The following is a 16,596-nucleotide window of genomic DNA, read 5'->3' on the forward strand; positions in this document are numbered from 1 at the left end:
TAAAAAAAAAAAAAAAAAAATTTAGAAAACTACAAAAAAAAAAAAAAGAAAAAAAAATTACAAATATTTCATATATATATAAAAACATATATTTATTTATCTATTTATATTAATGTTAAAATTTAAAAAAAAAAAAAAATAATAATAAAGCCTTTTTTATTTTATTTTTTTTTTTTAAATAATAATGATAAATAAATGAATAAACAAATAAATAAATAGGATAACTATTATTTTTCTATATTTTTTTTTTTTTTTTTTTTTTCATAAAAATAAATATTTATGTAAATATATACTTAATTATTTTCAATGAAATATTTATAAGCTAAAACTTACATTGTTATTTTTTTTTTATTAATTTATGAAATTACATAATAGTAAATTTGTGTATATTATAATATAAAAAAAAATTTATTAAAATTTATTAAAATTTATATACAAATATTTGTACATTTATTTTCTTATTCTACGTAAATTTATTAAAATTATATTATTACTTTATTATGGGGATAATAAATATATATTAAATTATTATGTTCTTTTTTTCTTCTCTTATAAAAAAAAAAATCATTCCTCCCTATACCAATTTTTTTTATATTTTATAAAAATTATATACATATAATTTTTGAATTAAAAAAATTCTTTTTCTTTTTCAATTGTTATTTTCATTTATCATCATTTAACATTTACAAATTTTTAAAAAAAACAATAATTTTTTTTTTTTTTAATTTTAAGGAAAAATTTTAACACCTAAACTATTATTTTTTTTTTTTTTATATAATTGTTCATTTATTTTATTTTATTTTTTTTTTTTTTTTTTTTTGTTAAAAAAAGGGTGATTAAAAGGGTTTTTTCTCTATATGTAAAAATTATATATACAGTGAAATTTTTTTTTAAAATATAAATGTTGCATTTTTTTTTATTTTTTTTTTGTTATATTTATTTTTACATTTTTATTATTATAAAAAAAAGTTAAAATTTTTATTTCTAAAAATATATAGTATGCTTTTTATAAAATGTAAGTAAGCATATATTTATAACTATATTTAACAACGTACATTTTTTATGAAGATATATATACAAAAAAAAAAAATACACTATTTTCTTAAAATAATTTGTATTAAAAAAAAAAATATTTAAATAATTTAATACACATGTAATCTATATAATATACAACATTTTATTTTTGATAGATTTGTATTTTCTTTTAATGAAGTGTAATTAAGTATATAGAAAATATTAGAAAAGCAAAAAGTTAGAAGTTTGAACAATATTTTTATCCTTAAATTGTATATATATTTTTGCTATGTTTCATCTATATAAAAAAAAAAAAATTAGAAAATACATATGATAAAATAATAATAATTTCCTTTTGTTTTTGTATGTTAATTTTTCTTTTTTTAACATATTCTTATAATATAAAAATAAAAGTTTAAAAAGAAAAATAAAAATTTTTAAGGCATGCATTATCCTACAATTAAAAACATAATTAAAATTAAAAAAAAAAAAAAAAAAAAAAAGATAATAAAAATCCATTATATATAAAAAATTCTTTAAATTCACATAAGAATATTAAATCTAAAAAGATTAGAAATATATGAAATTATGAAAAATAAATAAGCTATAATAACACATATAATATTAGTTTCTAAATTAAAGAAACAATATCATTAATAATAAAAATGATAAATTATCAATTAGAAATTATAGAGTTAAAGGTTCTAATAAAAAATTTTTTGGTTGCCAATAATATTCTTTATAATTTTAATTATATAGTAAAAAAAAAAGAAATATCAAAATTTTTTTTTTATAATAAATATATAAAAACTACGATGTATTAATGCTTTAATTATATAATATAAACTTTTTAAACTTTTGTATTTGTAATATCATTTATAGAATTATTTTTAATAAAGTAAAACCATTTTCATTGAAAATAAAAACAAATTGTTGCTAGTTTGATTAATTTTTCAATAAAATAGTTTAATAAATAAATTTTTTTCATTTTAATATACAAAAAAAAAAAAAAAAAAAAAATATATTTTTTTTTTTAATTACATAATATTAAGAACAAAAATAAAAAAACTAATGTGTGAATTTATATTTAAAAAAAAAGATTTAATATATAATTTTATATATATAATCCATTTTATTTAAATTATAATACAATATATTAATATTTTCAAAGTAATATATACAAAATTAACAAAATTATATACATATAATATTTAATATTTAAGCATTAAGGAATTATGTATTCCCATTAATTTTGTTTTAAGCTTTCTGTGGTAGACTTAATTAAGTTATATGCATTTATGAATCCACCCCATTTAACTTTATTTTTAAATGATTTTGATGGTATTATAGAATTTTTAAATTTTTCAATAACTTCAATGTATGTTAATTCTGAATTTATTGATAACACTAAAGAAGCAAATCCTGTAATAATAGCAGCAGAAAAAGAAGAGCCACTACTTACCGCATATTTATTATATGGTAAAGTTGATCTTATATTTCTTCCAGGAGCAGCTAGATGAACATAATTGTTACTATAACAAGAATCTGGTGACAAAATTATGTTCCCATTTGGATGTTGAAGCATATTTGATACACTAATCAAATTATTTAATTCTGAAGAGTAAGCAGATGGATATAATTTTTTAATATCTAAATTGCATTGTTGAAAAGAATTTTTTGATTTACTTACAGAACAATTTCCAGATGATGTTATAACCAATATATTTTTTTCTTGTAATTTCATTAAGGCATTAAATAAAGATAAGTGATTAGTTGTGCTAGCGAAACTTGCATTTATAATTTTAGCTTTTTTTTTAGCACAAAAATTAAAACATTCTAATATATCACTTATATAGCCAGTATTATTATCATTTAAGGCTTTGCAAATTATTAATTTAGCCTTCTTGCTAATTCCTTTTATACCTTTATTGTTTTGAGAATTACCAGCTATAATTCCAGCTATAAATGTACCATGTCCATGTTTATCCATTGAACTATCTATATCACTGCTTGAAGTATCACTTTTTTCCATGTTTCTTTTAATTTTTTTTATTTCTATAATATTTTCTTTTAAATCATCATGGTTATGATCAATACCTGTATCAACAATACACACATTTACATCATTTAATTCGTATGGTCTCGCTAATGCAATAGCTTCTTTTACTTGAATTACGTCATAACCATCTAGTATATTAGTCATGTTGCACTTTTTATTTAAGAAAAATTTAAAATTTGAATTATTATTTAATTTAAACATATCACATAATTTTTTCGAATGGCTATAAAATGGTTCATTCATAATTTTTTCTGATGTATTTATGGTTTTTACTTCAATGTTCTTAATTTTATAATCCATTTCAATATTTATCATTTTACTTTTTAATATATGTAAACATGTTTTTAAATGGGTTTCACTTAATTCTTTAAAAAAATCATATAAATAAAAATTTATATAATCTAACTTTTTTACATTTCCACAGTATGAAAGAATATGTATAAACTTATTTTTGAAAATTCTCAAGCTTAAAAAATTATTATGATCTTTAAAACTTATAATTAATTTTTTTAATCTTATATTATCTTTTTCATTTCTTTTATATATATTTTCCTTATTAGACTTATTTTCCCATTGTAAAATATTTATTTGTGACTCATGATTTTCTTTTATATGTTTTTTCAGGTGTAATATATTATTTTTTGTTTCCTGTAGGAATCTTCTTTTATAATAATTTTTAATAATATTTAAATTATTCCACAGATCATTTTCAAAATTTCTTCTATTCTTTAGCTTTTTATCATTCTTAAAATATCTTATATTTGTAAAAAATACTTTACATAAGAGAACATATATAAAAAAATAGAAAAATAAATAGTGTCTATTTATCATCCTATTGCGAAATATATATATATATATATATATATATATATATATATTTCATGCATGTAAACAATACATAAAAATAAAAAAGAAAAATTTACATAAAAATTTCCAATTTTATAATTCTAAAGAAAAACAATCAAAAAAAAAAAAAATTTAATTATATTTTAAAATGCACGAATATTTTCTCCATTAAAAAAGGAGAGTTAATTTAGATTTATGCTGCAACAATTTTCTCAAATGTATAAAAAAATTTTCTTTTATCATTTTAATTATTATAAACAATTCATTACATAATTATATAATTTTAAATGTTATATGCACAATACTAAAAAAGTGTCAATTTCCATATAATAAATATTTCATATTGAAATTAAAAACAAATTAATATTATGGAAATAAAATACTGGAAAAATTATATATGTCATTATTATTTATTATAATTTCATTTCTCTCTTTTTATATAATAAAAAAATACCATTAATTACAATGCATCATTATTAAAGTTGTGTATAAGTTATAAATCAAAATTAATTTGCCACAAAGTTTAGAATAACCATTTTTTATTTAAAAACGGTACGTTTTAATTTTAATTTCTTTAAATTGCAAAAGTATAAATGCACATAACAATAATATTTTAAATATATTATTTTGGAAAAACTCGATTATTTTTTGAATAATTTCTAAAGAAAGACAACACGACTTATAATTTCCAGTAAAAAAGAATCTGAAACATCCAGTATAGCAGGAAACACATTTTTTAAATGAATCTATTCTTTCTTTGCTATCTTATTTATTTATTTATTTATTTATTTTTTATTTTTTTTTTTTTTTTTTGAATTTTATTTTGTAGAAAATCTTGTTGGATAAACAAAAAGAATACATTTTTAAATTAAATAAAGGAAAAATTTTATAATTTGCATTATACTATTTTTACACAAACGTAATGTTGTTTACAGTATATGAATATCTTTAAATATTGTGAGTTTTTTTAGTTCTACTTTCATACTTATATATTAATTTAATATGCATCTATATATAATTTATATATATATTGCCAACAAATTAAGATGATTTTTGTCTTTAAAATTTTTATAGTATATATTATGTCAAGTAGCACAATATAACTATCAACATTCTTAATATATAATATAATTATACAAAAAAGTAATTAAATAGTCTCAATTATTATAGAATCAATCACTTATATATATATATATATATATATATATATATATATATATATTTTGTACTTTTTAAATTAAATTACTCATTTAAGTTATATTTAAAATGTAAAACTGTATTTTTAAATACATTTTTCTTACAATTTTGTTTAATTTTATATGAAAGTATATTATCTTATGGTGTTGTGTAAGAAAAATTAAAAAAAATTTTTGTGATTTAAAAAGAAATTAAGAAAAAGAATAATATGTATTTTTTTTAAAAACTTAATTGAAAGTTAACATACAATTTATATAAATAGAAATAAATACATAATATTCATTTAATAAAATAGAAATGTATAGGCACTAATAATTTAACAAAAAAAATTGTTTTACATGGATTTATAAAAAAAAAAAAAAAAGGTACTAATTTGAATAAGTATTTTTCATTAAATTAAAAATTACTTTTTATAAAATATCTCACTAATATTCATATGTCTCTTTTTTTTTTTATTTTAATTATATTGTTTTTTATATCTTGTTGCGAAATTTCTTTTGTTGTTTTTTGTTTGACGTATTTTTTATAAGTCCTTTCTTTCTTGGTAACTTACTTGGGATTTTTTTTAACTCTGATTCTCTCTTAGATAGCTTTTTTTGTCTATTTTTTAGTGAACTTCTTTTTTTTAAAGGAACTCTCTTGGATTTTTTTTGTCTACTTTCAATAGATATATTTTTTTTCTTTGGCCTCTTTTTTATCTTCTTTCTTGTCATTTTTCTAGGTTTTTCAGTTTCTGCTTTTGCTTTTTTTGATAAACTTCTTGTCCTTGATTTATTCTTTTTTGATAAGAGTTTTTCTCTTTTTTGATTTCTCTTTTTTACTTTTGGATTTTTTTTAGATCTTGAAGTATTTTTATATTTTTCATCTGTTAATTTGTTTTTCTTCGTATATATATAGTTCTGTTCGTCTATTTCTCCTACATAAGGTTGTGCCATTCTATAATTTATTGATTCTTCTAAATATGGTGTATATCTTTTTTTCCTTGAAGATAAATCTTCTGTTATATCGTTATTTTGATTAAATAAAGATAAATTATCATCTTTATAATTATTCTTATTATATTTATAATCATCATTTTCATCTAATTCATGTAAAGCATAATTATAGAATTTTTCATTATTTTCATAATCTTGATCTTTATTAAATTCATTTATATTATTAGAATTCCTATATATATTTTCATAATTACTATTTTTGTAAACGTTATTTTTATTATTATTATCAAATATATAATCATTATCTTCATAATTTTGATACATATATTCTTCATTTCTTGATGGAATTTCATCATTATATGGCATCTGCAAAAAACTATTGTAAGAAGGATGGGCATACGGATCATTATAATTGAAAGCATTTTCACCATAAGAATATGTTTCGTTCAAGTTGTATTTGTCTTTATCAGAGCTATAATCATAAACCTTTTTATTGTTATTAAATGTTTCACTATTATCAAAAAACATTTCATTCTGAGAATTTTGAAAATCATTTGAAAATGTGTCTATATCATCATCTATTACTTCATTTTCAATATTTAGTGAACTTTTATCTTTTCTTTTTTGTGGAATGTCTTCGTTTTTAATGTCTAATGATATTTTATAATCAATATCTTCATCATTTACTAACATTAATGAATTATCATTATGATTGTCATATTTATTCTCTTTTTCTTTTGTTATATATTTACTTCCATTATATTCTATAAGGTCATTATCAGTATCTACGTAAGTTTTATCTAAATCCATTTGACCATTAGCTTTCTTATACATTACTTTTGAGAGTAGTCTAGTGTTTGGTGCAATTGTTGAATACATGTCATATAATCTCTGTTGTTTATCATTATATATATCCATATAAAATAATTTATAAAATTTTTTTCTATCTTTTAATGAGTCATTAATTACTCTGGATACGTTAATGTAACCCCCCCAGTTTGATAGCGGTTTTAGATCATTTTCAACGACTATTGATTTTTTTAAAATATCTCTTATTTTACTTATAGATAATTTGGGATTTATATTTAGCATAATTATTAAAGTATTAACAAAAGATGCTGAAGCATAATTAGAGGAATATTCTATATCTGAATCTTTTTTTTCAGATAAATTTGTTCTATATGTAAAATTAAATAAAGTTGTATTTTCCATATTTAATACTTTTTTATCGTCATTATTTAGTAATATTGCCTTTATTTTATCGCTCTTAAATTCTTGAGAATATTTTAAAGCTCCAATAGAAAAAACATTTTCGTACTTTTCAGAAAAAGATGATGGATAAAATCTTTTTTTATTATATTCATCATCGTTGTTTTTGCTTTTTGTTTTTTTATTATATATATTATGTGTAGGAGATACTACTATTATTTGGGATTTTTCTAAGTCATCCATAATTTCAATTAATTTTTCATTCTTTTCATAAATATTATAACTTACATGAATTATTTTTACATTTTTCATTTTACAATATTCTAAACATTTAATTAATGGTATTAAATGAGAATCCATCTTACTTCCAAAAGCTTTGCAAGCTACTAACCTAGTACTTTTTTTAAATACTTTTTTTTCTTTTAATAATTCACTTTTAATTATTGTATTAGCAACATATGTTCCATGGTTATCAGTATCTTCTAAATTTGAAGATTCACAATATGAATAATTATATTCATTACATATTTCTGTATTAATTCCATAATGAGCATTATAATTAGTTTCTAATTCAAATGAAGAAAGATCATAGTCTTCATTTTTGTTTTCATATTTTAAAAAATGTTTTATTAAACTATCTTTAGTATTAATTCCTGTGTCAATTAAGCAAACTGGTGTTATTCCAATTGATAAATTATTCTCAATAAAATAATTAAAATTTTCATTGAATTTTTTATGTTTCTCATTATTTATACATTCTTCTGTGTCAAACGATGAAACCCCGAAAATTTTTTTTATTTTTTTATAAATATTATTTAAAAGATTTTTACTATTATCTTCGCATTTTTTTTTATAGTCATAATTTTTTTCATTTTCATCACTACTTTTCTCTATATCTTGATTATTATTATTTTTTAACTTTATTTCAACAAAATTTGGTATGTGAAAATTATTATAGTCATAAATATTCAATTTTTCCGGAAGAACTTTATTTAAATTCTCAAACAGAAACCTTTGCTTCCCATTTTTTTGAGAATGATTATTTGAAAAATGTAAGTCCTTAAATGTAAATAAAACAAGAAAAAAAATTGATATCACTACTGGTGAAATATAATTTTCATTAAAAAAGAACATTTTTATAAATGATATATTCTGTATTGTAAGATATTAATATTTAATAAAAAGAAAAAATTGTCAGCATATGTAGACAAAAAAAATTAAAAAAATTTTTTTATATATTTTTAAAATATACTGAAAAAAGTCTAAATTTAAGTTGTTTTTATAAAAATTTTTAATAATCAAATAAATTTGAAAAGAAATTAAATTAAATTTTAATACTTTAAATAATTGATAATGTGGTACAAGAAAAATAAAATAGATTTAAACTATAATTTTTACAGCAAAAATAATCAAATGAAATTTTAGCTATTTTTTTTTTTTTTTTTTTTTTTTTTTTTTTTCTATTCCTTTGTACCATTATAAAAAATAGCTAAAAAATAATGTTGAGATAATACAGAATTATTCAAAAATATTCTCTATTTCAAATATTGCACACATATTTTTCTCCAAAATTTAACTATTTCAACTTTATACAACTGTATACTACAGATCATAGAACAAAAGAATAGTTAACAAAAAAATTAAATATAATGAAATTTTATTCTTAACATGATATTATATGGAATAAATACATCCTATGTATATTTATTTAAAATAACATTTGTTTAATGAATAAAAAAATAAAAATACGAGACTACAATTACTTTTGAATATAACTTTTTTTAATTGTATTTCCATTTAGAAAACTAATTAACATTTTTCTAAATAGATAATATATTCTAAAAAATAAATAATATTTTTAATGTTAATTAAAACTTTATGTTTTTTTAATTATTTTTTTTATATATATAAAGATGAGCAAAATTAAATTCTTAGGCCTACTATAGAATATGTATTTAAGGTTCTTATTAAGTATAAAAGAAAAAAAATATAGCATTTAAGATAATAAATTATGTAACTATTCACTCAATATAAGCATTCTTTAATAATTCTATATTTTTTTTTAAATAGCTAATGCATATATTACTCATTTTTTCTTTTGTATATACTTTTTTGAAATAATAAAAATCACATTTAGATAAAAAAATATTGTGAACATTATCTTTGACATAAATATTAAAGTTCTTATATATTTATTATAGTTTCTTCTAAAGTCATTTTCATTTTCATCAAAATATTATATTTTCAAAAAGAATATTAATTTTAAAAAAAAAAATTTTAAATTAATATCTTCTTAAGTGATAGTTTTCATTTATATTATTTTAGCTTGTTTAAAATTATGAGAAATTCTATGATTTTGCACTGAAAAATAGCTAATTATTATGTATATATATATATATATATATCTTTTAAAAGTTCTCATTATTAATGCTTACAATTTTAATCTTATTTTTAAAAAGTTTACAAAATTCTTTAAAAAGAAGTATATTACATTTTAAAGAAAAACAAATATCAATTACAAATTACTAATAGAAAAAAAAAAAAAAAAAAATATTATTATGAAACAAATTATACCACGAGAAATCAGATGATATAAATATCATTTAATGAATTTACTTTATTTTAAATATAAGATAGTTTAATAATAAAAAATTACAGTAACGAATCAAAAATTAAAATATTTTTAATTCATAAATAAAATAGTTTTATTTAATATAATGTCTAATAATCCCTAAAAACTGTTTTTCACTATGAAATAAAGGCTATTTTTTTTATAAAATTATTCTATACTTTATTTATCACTTTTTATTAATATGTTTCATTTTATTTATTTATTTTTTTTTTTTTTTTGGATGAAACTTAAAGATACATTTATCACTTGTCATTTATATATATATATTTATAAACATATATTATTTTTTCTTTTAATTTTCAAAATAGTTAATCTACAAATTGTACTACATCACTATTAAATTCTATACATACATCTTTATTTATAAGCAATTGTAAAAATTTTTTTAAATTTAATATTTGAACATTTTCATTAAGATTAAATATAATTGTTTTGACATACTTTAAGTAAACATAATTTCCGCAATCCTCTATCATTTTTGATAAATTTTTATCTTTAGAGAAATCATCAAAAAGTCTTTTTATATTATTTAATCTTGAAGTCATCAGTAAACTTTTTGAAGGAAATTCATTATATCCTATTTCACTTCTAATTATCTTTAATATTAGTTTGTTGCTACACACATTATTATCTTTATTATTTTTCCAATTATTTTCCTCAATCATAATTTTATTAAATATAGGTTTCACTGAGGTGAAATTTGCTCCAGAAAATTTGTTTATAAAAAAAAAGAAATATACAGAAAAGATAAATAATATACATAAAGTGAAGTTCATACTATTAAATAGAAATTATAAATTTTATTTTATATATTAACTACTTTTTCTTTATAAATTTATTTTATATTTTAATTTTAATATATATCAGTAATTTGTTTTAAAAGGTAAAGTCTAATACAAATGAAAAACATTTTTTTTTTTTTTTTTTTTTTAATGTATATAGTCTTTTCTTTTTTTAAAACATGTACTTAAAACGTATATTTTTATGGTAAAATAGTTTATAAAGAAAAAAAAATTGTTCTATATTTTAGAACACACACACTTCAATGAACTAATAAATGTAAATAATATTAAAAGGATAATAAAATAGTTTAAATCTTTATTTTACACGCAAATTTTTTAAAATTTTCAAAGTAATTTAAACAAAGCCTTTACCTTAACAGTAGCACACATTTTTTATTACGCTTTTTATATACATAAATGCACATAAATATACATTTGAATGCCAAACGTAACTTAAGAGAAAAACTTTTTTAGAATTCATACAAAAATATATATTATCTATAAAATCAATGATTATTTAAATTATAAGGTCAAAATTTAAAAAACAAAATCTAATATTAGATATAAATTTTAAAATTTAACAAACTGTTAAAAAAAAAAAGAAAAAATTTCAAATAATAATATATCTATAATTTTTTGTTCGTAAAATAGGTACTTTTATAATATTCTGTATTCATTTTTTATTTTTTTTTCATTTTATATATTAAAAAAAATTCAGGAATTAGAATAATTAAAAATAAAAGAAAAGTAAACAAATTTCTTTTTATTATTATCCAATTTTCTATAATGTGCAAAAATAATATAATATATAAAAATATCTTTTTAATACAAAAGTATAAAATATTTAAAAAAAAAAAAAATTAATAACATAATAGAAATATTAAATATATATCACAATTATGTTTTAATTAGATATTATATTTTAAATAATTCTTTTGTATTTATTTAATTCTAAATATTATTTATAAGTACTTATATTGTTGTTTATCAACATTTTCGTAATGACAAAAGACTAGATACCAAGAGTACTTAAATTATATATGAAAAAGATGAAAAGAGATTATAAAATGGAATTTTTTTCTTCTAAGAAAAATAATATAAAATTAATACATACTACTTATAAAGAATAAATTACAACATTGTAAAAGAAAGAAACAACATCCATATGCCTATGTTTAAAAATAGAAACAATGAAGTTGGTTTAAAAAAAAAAGAAAATGTAATTTTTCATTTTTATTAATGAAAATAGTTCATTTGAAAAAATAGATTTTAAAGTATGCAATAACTTAATATACATACCTAAAAATAAAAGCATTGAACAATGTAGTAGTTGAATAATCATAATAATGAAAAATGGGGTATCCAGGAGCATTTCTGAAAAATTATATATATAAATATTATAAATATTTCAAAAAAATAATATATATTAAAATTTGATTATTTAAATTAAAAAAAAGAAAAAAAATAGAATATAAGAATACATTTTTACTTAATAATTATATATAAAATTATATAAAAATATATTCCCCAAACATATAAAAAAAAAAAAAAAAAAAAATCTTTAAATATTATTAATACTTAAATGAACAAATAATTTTTAAAAAAAATTTAGTTATTTTATTTTATTTCTTCATTTCATATAATATATAAACATTATAATATTGCATATATGTTTCCACATTTATTCATTATAGGTACCTTGGATTATAAAAAAAACATATCTTCTTTTATTTCCTTGTTTTACATTATGTTAATTCAAATTTTAATCTTTTTGTTTTCTTTTTTTTTTTTTCCATTTAAAAGATATTTGAGAATTTACATAGGGTATTTTACTTTTTAGAGCTAATTTAACTGCGTTATAAATGTCAATATATCCTCCCCAGCCTACTTTGTCTTCTAATGACGAAAGCTTAATTATAGAATTTTTCAATATTTGTATAACTTTTTTATAAGATAAATTAGGATTAATTGAATATATTAGTGAAGCAATAGCAGCCACATGAGGGGCAGCCATTGATGTTCCATTAAGTTTTCTATAAGTATTAGAAGGTGTAGTAGAATAAATATTAGTTCCAGGTGCTGCTACTTGACAATAAATATCACTATAAAAGGAATTTAAAGATATAGAATATCTATTATATAAATTTTTTTTTAAGTTCGCTACAGCGATTACATTATCGTGAACAACTGACAATACTGGTGGGTATTTTTTATTCACAGATAAATCACATTTAGTTATATCTGGTTCAGTATTTCTAGCATGACTACAATTACTAGCAGATACAAAAAATAAAATTCCTTTTTCTTTGAGAGACTGAACAGAAGAATTAAATATATTACTATTCTCATCAAAGGAAAAACTTCCATTTATAATATCTGCATTTCTTCTTATACAATAATCAATACATTTAAGCATATCACCTAATCTTCCCAATTTGTTTTTATCTAAAGCTTTACATATAATTATTTTAGAGTTCATATCAATTCCTACTACACCTATCTTATTATTACCAACTGCTGACAGAATACCCGCAACATGAGTGCCATGATAATTATCATCCATTGGATCTCCACTGTTATTTAGAAAATTAGCACCATATATATCATCAATAATCCCATTATTGTCATCATCTACTCCATCTTTGCCATTTAACTCTTTTAAATTTATATCTATGTTCTTTCTTAAATCTGGATGTTCATAATCCACACCACTGTCTACTACACATATTTTTGTTCGAGTTAATTGATTATGTTTTAGTAATTCTTGTGTTTCATCTAAACGAGATAAATCTAATCCCCACTGCAAATTTCTATATTCATCGTTAAAATGATATGATCTTTCTTCTTTTTTGTCGCCATTTACATATAGTGGTTCAAATTTTTTATCGTAATCTTCTTTTTCTTCTATCTCTAAAAATGTTTCGAAATCTTTTAAATTTATATTTTCTTCTCCTCTTTTTATTGCTTCTTTAAAAGAGGTTAAATCAAAACTATCAGCACCTACTAATTTATCCGATTCAATTAAGGCTCCTTTCTTTTCTAACATAGTTATATAAGATTCTAATTCACTATCTGTTGTATTATCATTTAAATCTATTATTACAGATTTTAAAGTTGATAAATTCGAGAGTTTACCTTTACTCTCTATAAATGATATAACATCTTCTTGTAAAAGAGATTCTTCAAAAAATGAAGGAGTTGTAGAATGATTTTCACTTACAATTAAACGCAATACTTTTTTTTGATTATCTATTTCTTTCTCAGATGTTTTGTTTTTTCTTAAACTATGATTTGGTTGTACCTCATAATCGTTCAATTTTAATTTTTCTATTTCCTGTTTAGGTGCATCTTTATCTGGGTTATATGAATTTTCATCTGGATTAATATCAGAAACACCAATGTTACTTTTTTCTAATATACCTTCTACTTTTTGCAAAAATCGTAATTCGCTTATAATTTTCTTCACATTTTCCTGGTTTTTGTTTTCATTATTTGCGAAAACTTTACTTATTAATATTGTAAATAATAGGAAATATGTCACACATGAATAAAAAAATAAACTAATATATAAAAAACGCATTTTAATATAGTATTTTATTTTAGACAAATGAAAAAATTATAAAATATTATATGAATATTACATTTATTTATCTAAACAATTATAGAATATTAAAGATACAAAAATAGTATATTAATATTAATTCTTTTAAAATAAACAAAAAAAAAAAAAAATTCATTATACGTTTCTGAGAATTTTAAAATAAAAAAGCAATTATTCTATTAAAAAATTTTATATATAGAATATTTTTATAATATGTATTTAAAAAAAAATATTCCTAAAAAAAACTTTTATATCTATTAAATATTAATAAAATTACTAAGTCTATTAAATATTGGAAGACATTATTCTATTAAATGAAATTTACTATAAAATTACAGAAAAAAAAAAAAAAAAAAACAAAAATTAAATAAAAAAGAATACTGAAAAATGTTTTGATTATTCATTCTTTTTTAATTTATATTATTAAAAAAAAAAAAAAAAATTATTAGAATGCATATGTTAATGCTATCCTAATAAATAATAATTATAATTTACTTCTATGTATATATTTTTTTGTCTATGTATTCTTAAAAGAAAATGAATATTAACTTATGTTTATATAAATAAATTAAAAATTTCCTAGTTTTATAAAGCTAAATAAAAAGAATAAGTAAAAAAAAAAAATTATTAAAAAATATATAATGTTGTTCAAAAAAAAAAAATTATGTAAAATTGTATGAGGCAAAGTTTTTTAAATATATAAAAAAATCAAGTAACTAAAAAGTTCATTATTTTTTAAATTTTATATTTAATAAATTAACATTTTTTATGCAAGAAAAAAAAGCATATTAAAAATTAATTTCTAATAAATAAAAAGAAAAAAGGTGTTAAACAATTTAAAATGTATTTGATTAGGTTTTATTACATTTTTCTAGTTTAATAAATACAACTAGCTTTAATAAATATATGAACAGACATGTTTTTATTAAACGAAATATAATTTTTTCCTTTTATTATATAACTATATTAAATTTTAAAAAAAATATCATTTTTTTTTATTAAATAAAATATATGAAATATAGGAAATATATGAAATATAGCTTTTAATAACTATGAATTCTATATTTAATTTATTTTCTATAAAAATATAAATAAAAGAAAAAAAAAAATTACAATATTTAATTTTTTCTTTTTTTATAATATAATTTGTTAAAAATTATTATATTTAAACAAATGTGCTTTATTTTTTATAAATATCATGACGTTAAAAAAAAAAAAAAAAAAAAAAATGGCACTCAGGACTTTGAATATTAAACTAGGTATTAACCTTATTACACATTTTTATTATGTTATTTTTAATTTTTTTACTTTTTATTTTTAACAGTAATTTTTCACTGAATTATTCATGTTTTTTTTTTTTTCTTTCTTAAAAATTTTCCGTTTTTTTTCAAGTTTTTTTTTTTTTTCTTTTTAGTGTTTAATTTCCTTTACACACTGAAATATATTTACAAGTGGAACTTTTCAGTGTAAAAAAATATATATATTTCTTTAATTACTATAAACCATATTTATTTAAAAATTTTAATATAAAAATAAATCTTTTGAAAAATTATATTTTTTTCTCTTTTTTTTTTTTTTATATATATATATATATCTTTAAATTTATGTAAATTTTTACAGTTGTGTGGAAATTATGGCTAGTAAATTTCTAGAAAATGTCGTCTAAGATATATAAGGAGAGATAAATTGTGTTATATACATTTTTAATTAATAAAAATATATAATTTGTTATTTTACTTTTTTTTTTTTAGTTAAAAATAAATTAAAATCTTATTTTTCTTTTTTTTTAAATATATATATATATATATATATATATATATATACAAAAAAAGAGCAAGAGAATTTGTATTGTACTTTTTACATTTTTGCATGCATAGATACTCATCAGTGTTACATCATTAAATTATAAAGTTTCATTTATAAAAATATAAAATTCAAAATTTTTCATTATATAAATAATTATTAATTTAATTATTTGTACTTCGCAAAATTAAAAAAAAAAAAAATAAAATGAAAGATATTATTTGGTAATTTTTACATTTCCCTTTTCTTTTTTTTTTTTTTTTTTTTTTTTTTTTTCTCGTGAACGGTTCGAAAAAAAGTCTATAATATAAAAATTAAAATTAAAGAAAAAATAATTCCTTAAGCAAAATTTATTTTAATTATACTATATAAGAAATAATAATAATAATAAAAATATAGACTATTTTATAATTTAATATATGAAATAATAATTTAAATATTGTATTAAAAAAAAAAGATAAATAATGAAAAAAAAAAAAAGTAACTTAATGCTTATTAGAACAAAAATAAATATAATG

The 16,596-nt window shown here is 17.6% G+C and overlaps 4 protein-coding genes across 4 annotated transcripts; all 4 read right to left on the reverse strand.

Annotated features, from left to right (window-relative positions):
* Positions 1-2,260: 2,260 nt before the first annotated feature.
* SUB3 (subtilisin-like protease 3, putative) lies at positions 2,261-3,904 on the reverse strand (the record flags this gene model as incomplete). Its single annotated transcript, XM_028674279.1, has 1 exon — positions 2,261-3,904. One exon carries the CDS (start codon positions 3,902-3,904, stop codon positions 2,261-2,263), a length of 1,644 nt encoding a protein of 547 aa, XP_028530648.1.
* A 1,685-nt stretch (positions 3,905-5,589) lies between these two features.
* On the reverse strand, positions 5,590-8,394 carry PGAL8A_00028400 (conserved Plasmodium protein, unknown function; the record flags this gene model as incomplete). Its single annotated transcript, XM_028674280.1, has 1 exon — positions 5,590-8,394. One exon carries the CDS (start codon positions 8,392-8,394, stop codon positions 5,590-5,592), a length of 2,805 nt encoding a protein of 934 aa, XP_028530649.1.
* A 1,806-nt stretch (positions 8,395-10,200) lies between these two features.
* Positions 10,201-10,668, reverse strand: PGAL8A_00028500 (conserved Plasmodium protein, unknown function; the record flags this gene model as incomplete). Its single annotated transcript, XM_028674281.1, has 1 exon — positions 10,201-10,668. One exon carries the CDS (start codon positions 10,666-10,668, stop codon positions 10,201-10,203), a length of 468 nt encoding a protein of 155 aa, XP_028530650.1.
* A 1,768-nt stretch (positions 10,669-12,436) lies between these two features.
* On the reverse strand, positions 12,437-14,254 carry SUB1 (subtilisin-like protease 1, putative; the record flags this gene model as incomplete). Its single annotated transcript, XM_028674282.1, has 1 exon — positions 12,437-14,254. The coding sequence occupies one exon, from the start codon at positions 14,252-14,254 to the stop codon at positions 12,437-12,439; it is 1,818 nt and encodes a 605-aa protein (XP_028530651.1).
* Between the last annotated feature and the right edge of the window lie 2,342 nt (positions 14,255-16,596).

The sequence above is a fragment of the Plasmodium gallinaceum genome (genome assembly GCF_900005855.1).
Source record: "Plasmodium gallinaceum strain 8A genome assembly, contig: PGAL8A_v1_21, whole genome shotgun sequence".
NCBI classification, from domain to species: Eukaryota; Apicomplexa; class Aconoidasida; order Haemosporida; family Plasmodiidae; genus Plasmodium; species Plasmodium gallinaceum.